At 43.9% G+C, this 17983-nt stretch overlaps 1 protein-coding gene across 4 annotated transcripts in view; it reads left to right on the top strand.

Annotated features, from left to right (window-relative positions):
* The window catches only part of KHDRBS3 (KH RNA binding domain containing, signal transduction associated 3), a 166715-nt gene that overhangs the window by 63087 nt on the left and 85645 nt on the right, over positions 1-17983 (top strand). For all 4 annotated transcript variants that reach the window (XR_014255694.1, XM_082433854.1, XM_082433853.1 and 1 more), the window contains exons 3-4: positions 10694-10810; positions 17291-17437. Coding sequence is in view for 3 of the 4 variants with exons in the window: in XM_082433854.1 (XP_082289980.1) it covers positions 10694-10810; positions 17291-17437 (264 nt within the window). In the remaining variant the exon portion in view is untranslated. The remainder of the gene's footprint in view (positions 1-10693; positions 10811-17290; positions 17438-17983) is intronic.

Below are 17983 nucleotides of genomic sequence, written 5' to 3' on the forward strand. Positions count from 1 at the left end.
TGTTTGGAGTTTTGCATTTATGACATTGGCTTAATTCAAATGAGATCAGTATTCTGAATACCAACTAAAAGGTGGATTTATTTAATTAATCATTGTGTTAGTGGTTAAATTATTAAAACCTAAAATGGCTCGTAAAGCTAGTGAAAGTAGTGATCTGGTCTTTTCCTTTCAAGAGAAGAAGATAGGTAAAACAAACCTCGTTTATTTTCTTTTCATTCTTGTCGTTGGGCAGGAATTAGGTGAATGTGGAGATGATGAACCAAATGTGTTTCCTGACAGTTTAATTCTTTCTCTCCAGTAAGGTCTAGAAAGAGAATATGGGGTGACGTTTTCCAAAGAGGGATGTTATGTCCAACCTTACATTTGGGTGCTAGAAGAACATGCTAGAACTTCTATTGTAATGTATGTATGTAGCGTATGGTTTCTGCATCTCAGGCACTGTTCTAATGGCCTTACATGTGTTAACTTTTCACATGTTAATCTTTACAGTTTTAGGAGGAAGGAATGATTATTTCCTGTTCACTTATGAAAAACTAAAAAACAGAGACGTTAAGTAACTTGCTAAATGTTATTACACAGTAACAGGCATTTGAACCCCAGAAATCTGGCTCCAGGGCCCATTGTCCTGTTCAAGAGATTAAGCTTTATTAATATTTATTACACAGGTTAACGCTAGTACTATTACCTGGCACATGTGAGTGCGGGACAGTTGTGTGCACAGTGAGATAGGATGCTGGAGTAGAAGAGGGGATTCTCCGAGGCAGAAGCTCCCACCAAATTCTGTTTTTTTTTTTTTAAAGATTTATTGATTTATTGATTGATTGATTGCTATGTTGGGTCTTCGTTTCTATGCTAGGGCTTTCTCTAGTTGCGGCAAGCAGGGGCCACTCTTCATCGCGGTGCGCGGGCCTCTCACTATTGTGGCCTCTCTTGTTGCGGAACACAGGCTCCAGACGCGCAGGCTCAGTAGTTGTGGCTCACGGGCCTAGTTGCTCCGCGGCATGTGGGATCTTCCCAGACCAGGGCTCGAACCCGTGTCCCCTGCATTGGCAGGCAGATTCTCAACCGCTGCACCACCAGGGAAGCCCTCCCACCAAGTTTTAATCACTCACTTGCTTTCAGTAATTGGGGCAGATAGCTGTATATGTGCCTCGGTATGGATTCTTGGATTGCATCTACTAGTTTTAGTTAACTTACCTTTTTCAGTGGACAAAGATTGTTGCAAAAGAGACTGCGACTTCAGGACCACTGTAGATGCAGTCGAAATGAGCAGGAAGACGGCAGAACCGCTCCGTCCCCGTGCCCAGTGCAGGCTCAGCACCAGGACAGGGAAAGAGCAGCTCCCGTCCAGATGGGCGTAAGAAGAACAGTCTTTTCAAATTGGGACTGTTTTTCTACATCCGGTATCGTTAATGATGAATCTCTTGACCTAAGTACGGATCGAAATATTATTACCCAATGGTAGATCAGGTGTAGAATTTTTAAATAAATAAATGTATACATATATCTATATATGCACACACGCTCACATCCATTTTATGTGCATATAAACGATAGTGCAGGGGCCAGGGATCCTTCTTGGCTGCCTAACTTAAGATCTGGAACATTGGACGTGATAGTCTGTGGGGAACACTTAGTCGCCATGGACTGCACCGGACCTGCTTCCTCTCACCTCCTTCCTTTCTCACAATTTATTAGCTCTTCATTAAACTTGAGACATATACTGTATCCAAACAAAGTTTTTTTAATTTCTTTATATCCTCTCATTTCTCACATCCTACTTCAGACCTTCCTCTATAGAAATGAATTACATTGTTTATCTATTACAGTATCTCCTTATTTTAGTCTTTGTCAGATGCCTTTTTAATCATTTTTAATAAACATGTAGATTTTATATGACGCTCAATTACAAGATGTTGGACAGTTAGGACCATATACCCAAAATATGCCTCCTTCCATCTGTGCCTGTGTGGTATATTTTAGGGTTCGTTTTAATTAAATCTTGGGTAGTGATTGGTACATTCCGGACGTTAACTTTGGTCGGCACTCATCATTCGCTTCCAGCGCATGAAATGCTGCTTGCCTGTTGGGAGCTAGTGCTGCTCTCGTCTGTGGCTGAGGTGCTCAGGGGGGTCAGTCAGGGTCTCTGCCCTCAGAGAGTGCCACCTCCATCCCCTCTTAAGGAAGGGAAGGCAGGCAGGTGATTGCTAGGCCTAGAAAAGACCGTGATGTTTGAGGCTCTTAAAACTTTTTGATAAATGACTGCTTTGTTGTTTTTTGTCTGTGGCAGTGCGCCCCCCAGTGGCCATTCCCTGCGTTCATGCCCTGTATCGTGCCCTTCCCTTGAGTCTGTCCTGACCCTGCAGCTCCCTTTAACTGACAAGATGTGAACTTCCAGGCTGGAGCTTTAAGGAAGCCTGACAGCTTCTGCTTTTCTGACCTTGGAAGACATGTACCTTGCAAAGGTCCTATCACCCCGAGGCCACTGTGGGAGGTGGAAGCTTGGGATACCCAGGTGGAGGAGAATCAAACCAATAAGAACTGAGGTCCCCATCTGACAGCCACCACCAACTTAAGAGACATGGGAATAAGCCGTCTTGGAAGTGGGTCCTCCAGCCGCAGTTGGTCTGGCTGTTGCCACATAGAACTCCCCCCAGGGCTCAGATTGCTGAATTGTGAGCAAATAAATAAAACGGTGGTTGTTCAAGGCCATTACATTTTGGGTTAGTTTGTTACGCAACAGTAGATGCCCAAGATGTCATTAAAGCATAACCTAGTCCCTCATTTTCTACTTACCAAGGCAGGTGCGGCTGTGTGTATGTCGGCCACAGACCGGGGTTTTAGGGTCAGGTGGGAGGATGATGAGGGGGAGAAGGGACTGTAATGGACCAAAGGAAGCTGCTTTTAGCACATATGAGATTTATCCCAGACTATTCTGTCGATGAAATAGTGAAGTGCATTTAAGAAAAATAACTAATGTAAAAGGAGCGTTAAGTAGTTCATGTTATAGTCAGGAAAGATACCGTAGCGCTTTTGAGCATTTTTGCCATAGTGAGCAGGAGGGACTCTACCATTGAGAGGACTTTATGTTTTGAAATTCCTTTCCTTTTGTGCCACAGAGTGTTTTGATTTTATGTTACTGCTGATACAGCCGTGGCCTTTTTAAAATAAAGCAACGATAGGCAGAAGACTAGGTTCCTGGACCCAGAATTTATTAACCTGTTCTTTTGCTTTTGTTGATCCAGTACAAGTTTTCTTTTTTTTGAGTATTACTATGTGTATTAAGACTGAAGACTGGGGTGAAGATATGGAGAAGATTTCAGAGTTGAGCAAAACACATTTCCTCTTCCAAGGAGTACAACCTGAAAGGAAATGTCTTAAACCATAGTTTGGTAAGTGGGAGAAGAGAAGGCAGGAGGAGAGGGAGTGAGGGGGCTGAGAGTGTCGAGGAGGTGCCTGGAGGAGCAGCCCCAGGCCTGTCAGACTCTGCTGAGCTCAGGAAAGGGCTGGCTGTGTTGCGTTTGTTCTTTACAAAGAAAAACTGAGACCATCTTAGACTCCAAATTAGGTCCAAGCGCTTAGCCTGGATGGGTGACTCTGCCTCTTACTTCCCCACCCTAGTTGCTCTGCTCCAACAGGCTGGCCATCTTCTTATTTCACAGAAGGTCCTTAGTGCCTGGGGGCTTTTGCACTTGCTATTCACAGTGCCGGAAAGTCTCTGTTTCCAGATCCTTGCATAGGACGCAGCCGAGCTGAGCATCACAGGCCAGCCTGGTGTGACGTTGCTCAGCCCTCCAAGGTTACCCACGCTCTCTGTAGTTGCCTTCTGCCCGCCTCAATAGACGCTTAGCAGTAATTAGCAGACATTGTGTCTACGCTTCTGTTTCTCTTGTTTGTCATCCGCCTCTTCTGTGAGCAGATGGGGCTCAGGAAGGATGTGGCCATTGCTTGTTTCTGTTCTCCACCCAGCGCCTAGAACATGTCAGCACTTCACCAGTGTTGTAGCGAGAGTAACACTTCCTGAGGGCTGGACACTGATCTCAGTACGTGTTTTGTTGATTTTGTCAATATTTTAAGAAACAAAGCAAAGTGGGTTTTGTTGCCCTTCCTCCTGCAGATTAAGGCCTTTGTTTAGGAGGGGAGATAGGGGATATGGCTCTGAGTAGATTTCAGTAGAGGCTGTTTTCCTCTCCTCCACTAGCCAGGGCATGTGGTCTCAGGATTCTTCCCTGATCTTCCCTGTGAGCACTTGGGGGTTGGAGGTGGGGGGGTGGTGGTGAGTTCCTGCAGGAAAAACCTTTGAGAAGGTATCAACTCTCTTAATTCTGGGGCTTTTGGTCTTCTCTGCTCTCATGCTCGTCCCCCGTCCAGAGAAGCAGATGCTTGAGTCTTATCTCTCCCCGCAGGTGTCTGTACTCTCTCCAGTTGTGTGGTTAGTGTTTACCTTGGCACTTAAGCATTAGTTTGTATTCTGTTTCGTTTTCTTCCTGTTTTAAGGGTGAGAGTGACGTTCTTTACAAGCTCTACATCTGAGCTGAAATGGGTAGTTCTTGGAACTCGGTAATTTTGGGAAGCTGAAATGAGTCCAGAATGGCTAAAGTCAAAAGCAGGAGAGTGAGGCTGGGGAGGTGAGCAGGAGCTGTGCTGGGGAGGGCCTTGCACAGCAGTTCCAGGGCATGAGGACTTACTCGGAGGGGAGTTGGACAGTCCTGTTTGAAACACAGACATAACAAGGTCACCTTTGGATTAAGACCTCTCTGCTGATCCAAGGAGTTAGAAGTGGAAACAGAGATGGAATTCTGCAGTGGGCGAGGTGAGGGATGGTGATGGCTGGGCTAGTGGTTGTGGTGAGGCTGCAGGAAAATAGGCAGGTTTAAGAGAGACTTAGGAGGTAACATTGTTAGGATTCACTGGACATTGACTGAATGCCCTCGCCGCACAGGTGTTGGATCAGTGACTGCAAAAGGCCTCGTCACTGCCCTCATGGAATGAATGTCAGGTTTCTGGCTTGAGTTGCTGCATAGACGATAGTGCCATTTGCTGGGAAGAATAACGTATTTGCTGCTGCTACGTTGGCAGAGGTTACAGGTTCAGTTTTAGTGTTGAGTTAGAGGTCGATAAAGCATCCCTTTGTTAGACTAATCAACTTTTTGGTGAGCATCCAATTAAGGGAAACGTTTTAATGGAGACAGTGACATGTCCTTGATTGAGGCTTAGTTGTTTATGAAATGACCGCTTAACTGTAATTGTCCCCGTGGAACAGTGTCATGTCACAAATGTAGTTTAGATCAATTAAAGCTAGTTCTTCCTTGATCTTTACTGGGGAAGAACATAATTATTGGATCTTATCCGTTATGTGGTAAAACTCAAATATACTGTATGTTGGTTTACCATCTTCATAATCATTTGAAAAGTTTCCTATTTACAGTTGTAACATTTGTAATACGGTAGTATATTTGTCATATAATAATTGGCATCTGGAGAAAAATCATTGGTCTTGGAAATAACACTTTTACCTTCTATTCAAATCTGCGCACAAATGAAATCATTAGTAAAAATGAAGGCTAAAATGTATTAGGTTCTTACTGTGTGTCTTGCCAATACACTCATCAAATAGAAAACAAATCCTGACTTAAGGAAGGACAGACTTTATATTTGGAAGGATTTCTGGAAGATCAGGGAAAGGGGCTGCTGTTGTGATAGGGAGAACTGTGAGCCTGAGGCCTGTCAGTGTCTCAGAGGTCAGACCACAGAGAGAGAGAGTGGACAAGGCCGGGAAGGTGCAGGGACGTGGGTGGAGGACGGGGGGCAGGAAGGGACAGGCGTCAGAGAGTGTCTCGCCCAAGGTTGGTCCCTGGGAGCAGAGGGCCTGTCGCAGAGGCCTGTGCCAGCCCAGGTTGCCTGTGTGAGGAAAGGACAGAAGCTTAACTGAAGTTTGATCACGTCAGGTTAAGGGGCATTCTCTGACTGATCAGTGGAGACAAAAAGAACAGCTAATCTTTTATGGCGCAAAGAATGGAGGGTCTGTGCCCGGCCTAGAGAAGCAAGGGGGTCGCCCGCATCTGGGGAAGAGTAGTTCTCTGCAGTGAGCCGTTCCCAGGAGTGCAGAGGGTGCGTGGGCTCCGGGGACATTCAGCAGGTCCCAGCCCTCAGCGCTATGTGCGCTACCTCTTCATCTTCGTGATGCCCCTTCAGCGTGACGACCCCTGTGCACCACAGACGTGGTAGGCTCGGTGGGCTGAGGACACTGTTGGGATCACTCCGCGGGCGAGAGGGACCCCTCGACACGCCTCAGAGGTCGGGAGCAGGTGGGCCGGACCCTCGGTGGGTCGTAGAACTCGGCAGGTCGGAGGGCTGTGCTGCTCAGCTGCTCATGTGAAGTCGGAAACGTTCTCACCCGTAGGTGGCTTAGGCCCCGCCGCAGGTGCAGGCCGTGGTGGGCTTCAGGGGTGCGCGTGGGGGGGTATCTTCTAGAACCCAGGAGGAATTGGACTTGTGATCTGAGGGAGGCAGCAGCAAGGGCTTCGAGCCGAGGAAGCAGAGTAAACAGGCCTGTGGCTCCTCCTTTCAGCCGGCAGGGCTGCTGAACAGGCACGACTGACGTTTTACACAAGCCCCTTCCTCGCTGTGAGGGGCGCCCCACCCATGCTGATGCGTGACTGTGGGCCTTTGACCACTAGTGCGCTGGTGGCCCACAGTCACTGTCACCAGGTACTCTGGCTGTCTCCAAACGCCTGCCGGGGAGGCCCCAGGCAGGCAACCGGGCCCATCGCCGTGTGTGGCTTAGCTGTGCAGGCGGTCGGCATCCACACGCCTGGTTCTACCTCGCACCCCGACTCCCAGACAGAGCTCAGCCCCTCGACCCACCTGGGTGGCCTGGGTGCGGCCGTGTCGTTCCAGGCGGTGGCTTCTCGGCAACCTTGTACACGTACGAGGTGGGCATTGTTCACCCCAACTTACGTATGTTCACGATAGTTAAATTCATCCATTCATTACTTACTGATTTGGCACAGAGAGTGCACAGTCTGCCGGCTGCTCTGCTAGGTGATTTTTGTGCATTTTCGTATTAGTTCATGCATCAGGCGCCCGCAGTAGGCGTTGACCCCTGTGTTGTGGATGAGGCGCCTGCGACTCACGAGGGTAACTTGACCAGGGCGACGCGACTAATACGCAGTGTGCGGTGACAAAGAAGAGAGCGGAAGTGCTTCCGATGGTCAAAATGCGCGTTTATATACTTTCTGTGAGCAAAAGACTAACAGAAGTTAAATGGAGAAAGAAAACTGCATATAAAATGTTCTTCCTTCTTATATGGAATCTCGTGGTTTTATGTTTTATCAGGTGACTTTGAGTAAATCATATCATTCTGTGGACTTTAGTTTCCTCGGTATGAAGTTAGATGTTTGGACTGGATGTTTTCTAAGGTCTCTTAATTTTTATTAATTGGGAGATATTTAACTATTACAGACGTGATATAAATGTGGTTGTTTGAATACAAATTAATTTTTATGCTATCCTTGAAACCTGCTAAAATGAATATAAATGAATTAAAAAGGCACTGATCTATGAAGATAAGAATGGGAGTGTGAGAAAACAATGGACAAACGATGTTAGTAAAATTTGGTGCTGCGCTGTATTTACAATAGCCAGGACATGGAAGCAACCTAAGTGTCCATCGACAGATGAATGGATAAAGAAGATGTGACACATATATGCAATGGAATATTACTCAGCCATAAAAAGAAACGAAATTGAGTAATTTATAGTGAGGTGGATGGACCTAGAGACTGTCATACAGAGTGAAGTAAGTCAGAAAGAGAAAAACAAATACCGTATGCTAACACATATATATGGAATCTAAAAAACAAACAGAAAAGGTTCTGAAGAACCTAGGGGCAGGACAGGAATAAAGACGCAGACGTAGAGAATGGACTTGAGGATACGGGGAGGGGAAAGGGTAAGCTGGGATGAAGTGAGAGAGTTGCATGGACATATATACACTACCAAATGTAAAATAGATAGCTCGTGGGAAGCAGCTGCATAGCACAGGGAGATCAGCTCTGTGCTTTGTGACCACCTAGAGGGGTGGGATGGGGAGGGTGGTAGGGAGACGCAAGAGGGAGGAGATATGGGGACATATGTATATGTATAGCTGATTCACTTTGTTATACAGCAGAAACTAACACACCATTGTAAAGCAATTATACTGCAATAAAGATGTTAAGAAAAAAATTTTGGTGGCTGCAAAATACATGGATAAATGGTAATGACTTTCTCTGGTAAAGACCAGAGAAAGCAGCATCCTGAGCTTGCAGGGCAAGAGAAAGCCAACCAGAAACATGCCTATTAGTGTGGGAAAACCTCCAGAAGACTCGGGAATTGTGGATACCAGTTAGCTGCATGTGAATTTATGGGGTGGAAATGACAAGAGGGAGCTTGGTGGAAAGTGTGCTGGAAGTAGTTAGACCCCTGGATCCTCTCCCAGCTGAGAAAACCAGGCATCTGCCCTTCTTAACCTAGCAACAGCCGAGAGATTTCCTGAAGAGTTTGAATAAGAGGAACTTGAGGTTCTAAGACCCAGATGGATACAGCTGAGGGCTGCAGTGAGATGCCACACTGAAAATGTGGGAATTATTTCCTTTAAATAGAGGTGTGTGGGCTTCATAATGGGATTCTTCGTATTCTGGCAGCCAGGCTTACATACCTCCTCCTACGAAGTTGGGGAATTCCTATTCAGGGAAATGCCTAGCACAAGGAAAAAGAAATACAGATCTTGATATTTGAGTAGCTTTGGGTGAAAAAACTGGGCTGCTGTGTTGCAGTGAATTGTTATGTCCAGTTGTCAGATTGCATGTATGGAAGCAGAACATCCAGTTAGCCTGTTTGAGCCTCAATTTAAAATTTTTAGAAACAAATAGCAGAGGATTACCAGTCATGTGAGGAAAGGCCATAGTGTAGCAAGAAACAGACTCTCAGAACGTGGAGGGTAAGGGGAATCCGTGGGAAGAAGCAGGCTCTGTGAGGTCCACGGCGTCGGGGAGGGGACAGCTACCGCCATTGACGCCTCAGGAGGATAAGGACTTGTATCACTTCCGTGAAATGTCTCAAGTGCCATAAGGAAGGGACAGATACAAGAAAATGCTGTTAGTAGTGAAACATGTGATAGCAGAAATGAGAGAATCAGTAGATATGTAGGAAACGTAATTAAATCTCCCAGAAAGTAAGACAGAGAGAGGTGAAGGAGGGAGGAAAAATCAGAGAGACTTAGAGATCCAACTCAGGTGGCCCAATATCCGATAGTAGGATTTCCAGAAAGATAAAGCAGAGAAAACAGGGAACAAGAATGAGGGAGGGTGGGTTGAGACATTGATTTTTTTACCCCTCACCTTGTAGTATTATTTGATATTTTAAACTCTGTGCACCTCACTTCTATATTTTTTAAGTAATTTACTTAAATTTAAAAAAGCAAAAAAAAAGATGACATGTGAAGGTTAAAAATAGATAATTTAGTTTTTGTTGAAGGCCAATAAAATTGAAAGTGGGCAAGGAAAAAATACCATTTTGGTCTTTTAAAAGTACATATTTCTGGAAAATTACTTTCATTACCATAGTTAGAGACATGAGGAACAGTTTTCTCTTAAAAACAGCAACAGCACGGCAGTGGCATGGGTCATGGAAGGTGGCTGATATCACAGCAGCAGCTACATGAGTTTGTGATCAAGAATCCTGCCAAAGAGAACAGTTTCTCTCGCGGTAAATAGGGCTGACTTTCTATTTGGAAGCAAGAAGAATTCATAATTATTGTAAGGCTTTTAGAAGTTGTGTGAAATTCCTATCAATAATTATTTCATTCAGTTGTATGTATTTATTCTCTATTATGTGCCAAGCATTGTTCTAAGTGATTTGTTTATGTTGACCCATTTAATCCTCAAAATACCCTGCAAGGGGAGGTCCTGTTGCCGTTCATCATTCCCATTTTACAGATGAGGAAACCAAGGTCTAGTGACCCCGAGCCCAGGGTCACTCAGCAGGAAAGTGGAAAAGCCAGGTTTTACAACCATGGCAGTCTATCCTCAGAGTCCGTAGTACCCTTAATTAATTCACTGCTACTCTGCATGCTGAATAAAGAACCCTCTGCGTCTAGGCTAAATAGATAGGTGGATTTTGTCATAAAGCTTTGGTCAGCCACTGAAGGCGTAGCACTCATCTAGGCCGGTGCACTCAGTGGTTGATTAACCGAGGCTTAAGTACTGACCAGGTAGAAGAACCCAGACACTCCATGGTGACCAGTTCAGTGCACATTACAGGACATTTGGTGTCGTTTTTCCTCACCAACAGTCTAATTCCAGCACTGTTTGTGGTTGATATTGAACGTGTGCTGAAATTGTCAGGATGGCAACTAAGGAATTCTGGGAATTAACTTCATTTATTGATACAATTTGTAAAATACAGCCATCACTGAAGTGATCTGGTAAAAGGAAATACATCGTTTTATGGTTTGTTTGTTTGTTTGTTTTAGCCCTGTTTTATGTGGTTTGTGGGAAACATTATAGGGTGATGAATGTAGCAGGAACTTAAATACTTGTCGTTAGTCAATGATGTGTAGCATACTGACTGCAGTGTTTACTAAAATTCAAAAAATAAATTACTTTCCTCAGATATGAATGTTACAAATTTGTTCTTTTGTTTCTCCTAGTTCAACTTTGTGGGAAAACTTTTGGGGCCACGTGGCAATTCTCTGAAGCGCTTACAAGAAGAAACCTTGACAAAAATGTCCATCCTTGGAAAAGGCTCCATGAGAGACAAGGCAAAGGTAATACTTATTATAAACAATGGCTACTTTTTTAGTCAAGTTATATGATGTACTTTTAGATCATCCATGGTATTAGTACATATGATATAAAAGCTAACTAGGACCTCAAATGAAATTATGTGAAAATGCTATATATAGTGATATATTTGTGATACTATTTAGAAAATTCGGTCACTCTGGCCAGTTTCAGAATATGTAGTATCTTAAACCAAAATCTGTAACTATTATATGTATTTATAGAGTGAAATTGTAGCACCTGTGCTTTTGATTCTAGAAGCAATACCTTCTAGAAAGTACAGTGGTATTGAAGTTATCATGAAGAGAAATAAAAAGTAATCTATAGTCTCACCATCACTATTTGCATTTTAGAATAGTTCTTTCAGGTCTTTTTTTCTATGCCTGTGTTTCATATTGTTGATTTTATAAAGTATATGCTTTTATTTGCTGTTTTTGACTTTCTTTTGATATCCTATGCATTTTACCAAGTTAAAATTGATTGTAAATGTTTTAATAATTACTTCCTATTTTAACACATAGTTCTATGTGCATGTATTCACATAACTGCCTCCTCTTCTTAATAAGCTAAAATTACTGAGTTATTTTTATTGATCACTTTCTTAAATATACCAATTCTGAAAGAAATTTTCACATTTCATAATGTGCTGTCGCTTATGTTGTTCCATTATTACTTTGTTGTTCTCTCATTATTAAAAGATTTATATTACAGAGAACAAAATCCACATTGAGTGATCACTTTCCATGAAATGATTGTGTCAGACAAAAAAGTTATTTAGACAAAATCCAGCCTCCTCACAAAAAAGTCCATTTAAGAGTAGCTTTTATAATTTAAAAAAAAAAAAAAAAGCCACCATTTGTTTATTGAACAGCCACTGTGAGTCAGGCACTCTGTGAGACATTTTACATGCGTTACTCCATGTTATCCTTGGAAAAATGATGACAGATACATAACATTTTCCTTATTTTATGTAAGAAAAGTGAGATTCAGAGAAACTAAATACATTATTGGGTTAATCAGGGAAGTTCATTGTAGTATTTGATTAGAACATGGCTATATGTCAGACTCATATGGGATGCTGTTTAAAAATATAGTCCCGGACTTCCCTGGTGGTCCAGTGGTTAAGATTCTGAGCTTCCACTGCCGGGGGCATGGGTTCGATCCCTGGTCAGGGAACTAAGATCCTGCATGCTGCGTGGTGTGACCAAAATATATATATGTGTGTGTGTGTGTGTGTGTTGTGTTGTGTGTGTGTGTATGTGTATATATATGTGTATATATATATATATATATATATATATATATATATATATATATATATATATATATATATATATGGAGAGAGAGTGAGTGAGTGAGTCCCATGCACCAACCTGTTTAGGGTGAAACCTCAAAATGAATCTCCAGTAGGTGTTTAAAGGATTCTAATGCAGGGCCAGGTTAGGTTGACTGCTCACTAAGCATCACTGTCTCAAATGATGTTACTCTGATTCCCTGACTCATCTATTCTGGCAGTAGGAGCAAGTGGAACTGTATATTGGCCAGTTGGTCAGAAATTATGTGTATCTCGTTGGAAAGTATCCCATCCTTGCTGATATCTTAGTTAAGTTTCCAGGAAGGCCATCTGGTAATGAGGTCCATGATATGACCAGTGAAGCCCATAGACTTTGTGCTGCTCTTGTTTGTTATTAAGGGAGTTCCTTGGTGAGAAGCAACATTTTGTGCTATGGCGGCAGTGATCAGGGCCCCCAAAGATCCTTTTACAGGTAGAAGGGAAGCAGGGAAGGCAAGTCGTTGGCCAGATTATATGTCCAAAAATAGCAAGTGCCTGGCTGTGCGTTTAATGAAAGGGATCCTAAATAGCATCAGCTCGCTAGCAGGGCTGGTGGTCCTCCCAGATCGTGCTGCCGTTTTAAGGGCTGGTGGTGGTTCTCTGCTGCTGGCTATTAGACAGTCAGCAGCGGCAGTGGCCTGGAGTCCTTTTTGAGGGGAATCCGCGTTGTGGAGTAATGCATAACCGCTCTCCCTGTAGCGGGGGGATGAACTGGGAGACTGGGATTGACTTATACACGCTACTACATATAAAATAGACAACTAACGAGAACCTGCTGTATAGCACAGGGAACTCTACTCATGCTCTGTGGTGACCTAAATGGGAAGGAAACCTAAAAAAGAGGGGATATATGTATACGTATAACTGATTCACTTTGCTGTACAGCAGAAACTAACACAACATTGGAAAGCAACTGTACTCCAATAAAAATTAAGAAAACAAACAAACAAACAAAAACAAGACCTCTTTCCCTGTCACCATAGGTACTTTGTTCATGAGTCCTTTGAGTAGCATTGAGGTGGCTGGGGAATGAGGTGCTTTGACATCTGCTACAGTGGGTCCCCTTGGCTGCCTGGTCACTGAGTGCATGCTCTGGCTCACGTGGGGCTCCCTGTTCTTACACACTTGGGCCTCTTCCCAGACCACTTATCACCCCTTCACTAATCCTCTCATTTCTGTGTCCTTGACCACATGGGTCAGCAAGTCAGTAGGGGGATTCTGCAAGTGGCTGATCATTTACATTCCATCAAGACACCTAGAAACTGAGGAAGTGGCATAGCCCATTGGGCCCACTGTCAAGGGAGTAGGAGCAGAAGCCCTTTACCTCTTGACCCCTTAAGCCCCACTTTCGTCGGTGGCCTTCAGTGGAGCAGCACTTGCTCAGAGGCAAGTCTGTTAATCCTCAAACTGTGTGAGTATTTCTTCATCTCAGTGCACAGTCATTCTAGAAAAAGGTCCCCGATCCTTATTGGGAAGACTGGGAGGAAGTGTCCAGTGCACACACACCAGGAGACGTTACAGTTACTGCACTCACGCAGCCTTCTCCTCTAGATTGAGCTTAGCTCTTTTGTTCTCTGCATCCCTGGGGCAAGCAGGGATCTGATCTTAGGCCAGAAGGTGATAAAGGGTAGCAGTAGTAAAGCATGAGAATTGTCATCTCCTTTCAAGGAACTACCTTGGCTGTTCGAGACAGGCTTCTGCCAGTGCGGAAGGCTCAGTGGGACTTTAGCATTCGTATACTCAGAGTTACTTGAATCTTTCCAAAAGTTGCCAGTCCAGCTCTCAGATTTTCACTGTCCTCCAGACACCGTCCTAAGTCTCCCACAGCGATGACCAGGCAACCTGCTGGTCGTTAGCACACGCCTGAACTCTGCCTGGTCTGTTGACTCCATCAGCCTGTGGCCATAAGCAGTAAAACCTTCTGGGATACTTCTGGCTCTTTGGGCCTTGAACTGATAATGTCAAGTGCTGAGTGTGTCATTTCCTTCTTTAAGTTCTTCAATACAGTAGAAGCAGCCCCTTTCACCCCACCCGGCCCACCACGTCTCCTTCTCGCCCGTCATACTGGGCCAGGTGGTCCATCAGTTACACCTTCAAAAGCATTTCACTGACAGTAACCGCAGGTGATAATTTAAGTAGACAGGTGTCCCATCTGCTGTATCATAATCAGATCCTCACTGCCTGAACTCCTGAATACTGATTTCAGTTGATCCTTTTTACTAATTTTTAGTCTACAGAAAATTCTCAGTTAACAGTGTTTATTTCTAAAGAGATTTCCATTCCTTAGTATTAAAATCTCATCCTTTTAGATTTTCAAAGTGTTCACCATTTAAATTCTAATGTGAACATAATTCATTTTCTTCTTGTATTTGCTACATTGATGATATTATGGGAGTCATTACTGACATGTATCAGGTGGTTATGTGGCATAATAATCACTATAATGCTACGGTCTGTGGAGCCTTCAGTTTGTGCCAAACATGCTAGACGTTTTGCCCACCTCATCTATATTATAGAATAATAGAATAATTGACACTATTGTTATGTAATAATAGTTACCATTACTATATTTATCACTTGAGTGCTTATTATGTGGTAGGCATAATTCTAAAGACTTCTTGTGTCTTCCGAATTACTACAATTCCTTTATTACTAATAACTCCTAACGACTGTTACAACCACTCCTCTGTTACTACAACAACCCTTGGAGCAGTAGGCGCCACGGTATTATCACCCATTTTAAAATCACCTCTTCAGGATGGGGATAAAGTAACATGACCAGCTGCTGGATTTGGGGTTTGAAAGCAGAACTTCAAACACACTCTGTGTTCTTCCCCAAACGCTGCATTGCCTCCCATCATTAACCCAAGAAGTAACCAGTCATAACTGCTCACTCTGTGGAGCTGCGTGACAGCTGTGGTTATGGTAAGAGGGCCTTCCTGTTCCAGCGTAAGTTTGTAATAGCAATGGAAGTGTTTGCCTGTGAATCAACAATTATAATCTCTCATTAAAAGCATTAGTTTGGTGCCATATTAGAAAAAGATAAGAAATGTTCATTGCAGTAGTTCATGCTTTCAAAGATGAACTACTGTGCATAGAATCCAGTTTCTAAGACTTCAGCTGTGAAAGGCAGAGTCAGATCAAATGATTGGAAATGTTCTGATTAGAACAAGAACTAGTCCACCGTTGGCATGAAAGAATAGTCCTTTTCCTTATTTTTTTTTTTTAAATTTATTTATTTTTGGCTGCGTTGGGTCTTCGTTGCTGCGCGCAGGCTTTCTCTAGTTGCGGCGAGGGGGGGCTACTCTTTGTTGCGGTGCACGGGCTTCTCATTGCGGTGGCTTCTCTTACTGTGGAGCACGGGCTCTAGGCGTGCGGGCTTCAGTAGTTGTGGCGCACGGGCTCAGTAGTTGTGGCTCGCGGGCTCTAGAGTGCCGGCTCTGTAGTTGTGGCGCACAGGCTTAGTTGCTCCGCGGCATGTGGGATCTTCCCCGGACCAGGGCTCGAACCCATGTCCCCTGCATTGGCAGGCGGATTCTTAACCACTGTGCCACCAGGGAAGTCCCAGTAGTCCTTTTCATACTTGACAAATTTTGAAGGAAATGCATAGGATATTACGGTAGCTTATGTTTGCTCTCCCTTCAAATATATTTTTCTTCTTTTCTTTCAGTTTCTGGCCCACTTTCCATAAACGTGAAGGAAACTAGCATTTACTGAGTGCCTGCCACGTACAAGGCAGTGTCCTGGGCACTATATATACTGTCTCCTTGGCCAGGCCTTTACACAAGCTGCCTTTTTAGTCTTCCCAGTGGACCTACATTAATATACATGTGTTAACACCAAATTGATTTTGCCAACTAAGTGTTGGATTACATAATCTGTTCAAACTCACACACACACCTGGTGACCACCATGGCTAAAATTCAGGTATATCTAACTCTAAATCCCCTGCCCTTTTCATGCTCTATATTTTGATCTGTCTTTTCTTTGTAAAAATTCAGATTAGTTAAGTAACAAAAGTTGAAACCTTAAGGGGTGAAGTCAAGGGTGTGTGTGCCTCCTTGTCCTCTTGGCTAATTTTGGAATCAACAGGTGCTGTTGCCAGGAATTCCTGGGTTCTCTCTCTTACGGGGTGGGTTTTTTGGAGAGGCTAGGAAGGTTTCCTGCCTTTTAGAAATCACTCTAGGTGTAGGTTCCTACTAATCTTAATCTGTCTGTCTGATTTTAATGTTGAGAACAAAGACTTTTAAAAGAACCAGATTGTGCAATTGCTACTCTAACAAAGGCTTGTTAGAAAAAGATAATGGAGCAAAGTTAGTGGTCCCTTAATGATCTGGGGTTTTTTCCCCCCTGAATTTCACTATACCCACCAAAATTTTTTTAAATGTTTCTCATAATCATATAAAATCCTATAACAAAATTTTTCATTTATTTTATTCACTCCTTTATTCTCAGATAGAGTATAGTGCCTGGCATGTAGAAATGTTTTTTGTATGAATGAGCAAATGAACATAGAAATGAATAAATAATATTTACCTATTCATTCAAAAATATTCGTTGAGCATCTACTGTCTACCAAGCACTTTTCTAGACAAGGAGCACGCAGCACCACACCAGACAGTCATGGGTTCTGCCCCATGGTGATCACCTTAAGTGAGAAAAATTAGAAAATGGACAAGCAAAAAGTAAGGCATTTTAGATAGTGGTAAATGCTTTGTGACAGCTCAGGGGCACACAGGGTAGCCAGTGCAGAAGTGAGCTTGGTTGCTCGGCCAGTCTGAGGAACACAAAGCAGTTCTCTGCTGCGCCTGGAGGGGTTGGGCCGGGGAGGCTGGAGGAGCTGGAGGAGCCGGAGCTCGGAGCGCGTGGCCTTGGGGAGATGGCCGGAGGGCTCCTGGGCCAGAGGCAGGACTTGAGACCCCTCCCACCGCAGCAGGAAGCCTTTGGGGTTTCCATAAAGGCCTGGGGACAGCAAGATCAGATTTGTGTTTTAAACTTTCTTCCTTAGGTGTTGTTTGCTGTTGGGTGAACCTTTTGTGATAACCACGTGCCAGATAAGCTTGGGTAGTTTTTATTTTCTTTTTCTTTTTTTACAGTGACACCCTTTTAAACATGATTTTTCTTTTTTCAGGAAGAAGAGTTGAGGAAAAGTGGAGAAGCAAAGTACTTCCACCTGAATGATGATCTCCATGTTCTGATTGAAGTGTTTGCCCCGCCAGCAGAAGCCTATGCCCGGATGGGACATGCTCTGGAGGAAATCAAAAAGTTCCTCATTCCTGTTAGTACAGTTTTTCTTGATAGTTAATTTGTACTTTAAAGTCCTCCCTTTGTTTTAATCCTTGACAGTTCTTATCAGTAATTGTTATTTGCATAGCGCTTTGTCCGTTACAGTGTCCCTGTGAATTACTTGGCATCATTCCTTCTTTACCTGTGAGGCCAGGGATTTTTAAAGAGATTAGGTAATACTGCAAGAAAGTTGAAGAGCACAGTCACTGGTGTGCCTTTGTGGTCTCACGCCCGAAGCCTTGCTGTGACACTGAGTCACCTCACAGATTCGTTGCTCTCGAGCGCGAGCTCGTTGGTGCGGTCCACGTGCCTAGCGCTGTGCTTGGTGCTGGTGTGCCGCGTGGGTAAGCGCAGCCCCGCCGGAGGCTTGTGTGGTTTAGGGGCGCAGAAGCACGTGGTTTCTGTGCAGTGTGAGGAATGCGTGACGGAGACGGAGCGGCGGTGGACACAGAGAGGAAGGCACTGTGTGGGTATTTATGTTTTTGTTAACAGTAGATGGTCTTTTTTAATCCTTTTCAGACACCCTGACATTGCTGAG

This window comes from Balaenoptera physalus (genome assembly GCF_965194825.1).
Source record: "Balaenoptera physalus genome assembly, chromosome: 17".
In the NCBI taxonomy this organism is placed as follows: Eukaryota; Metazoa; Chordata; class Mammalia; order Artiodactyla; family Balaenopteridae; genus Balaenoptera; species Balaenoptera physalus.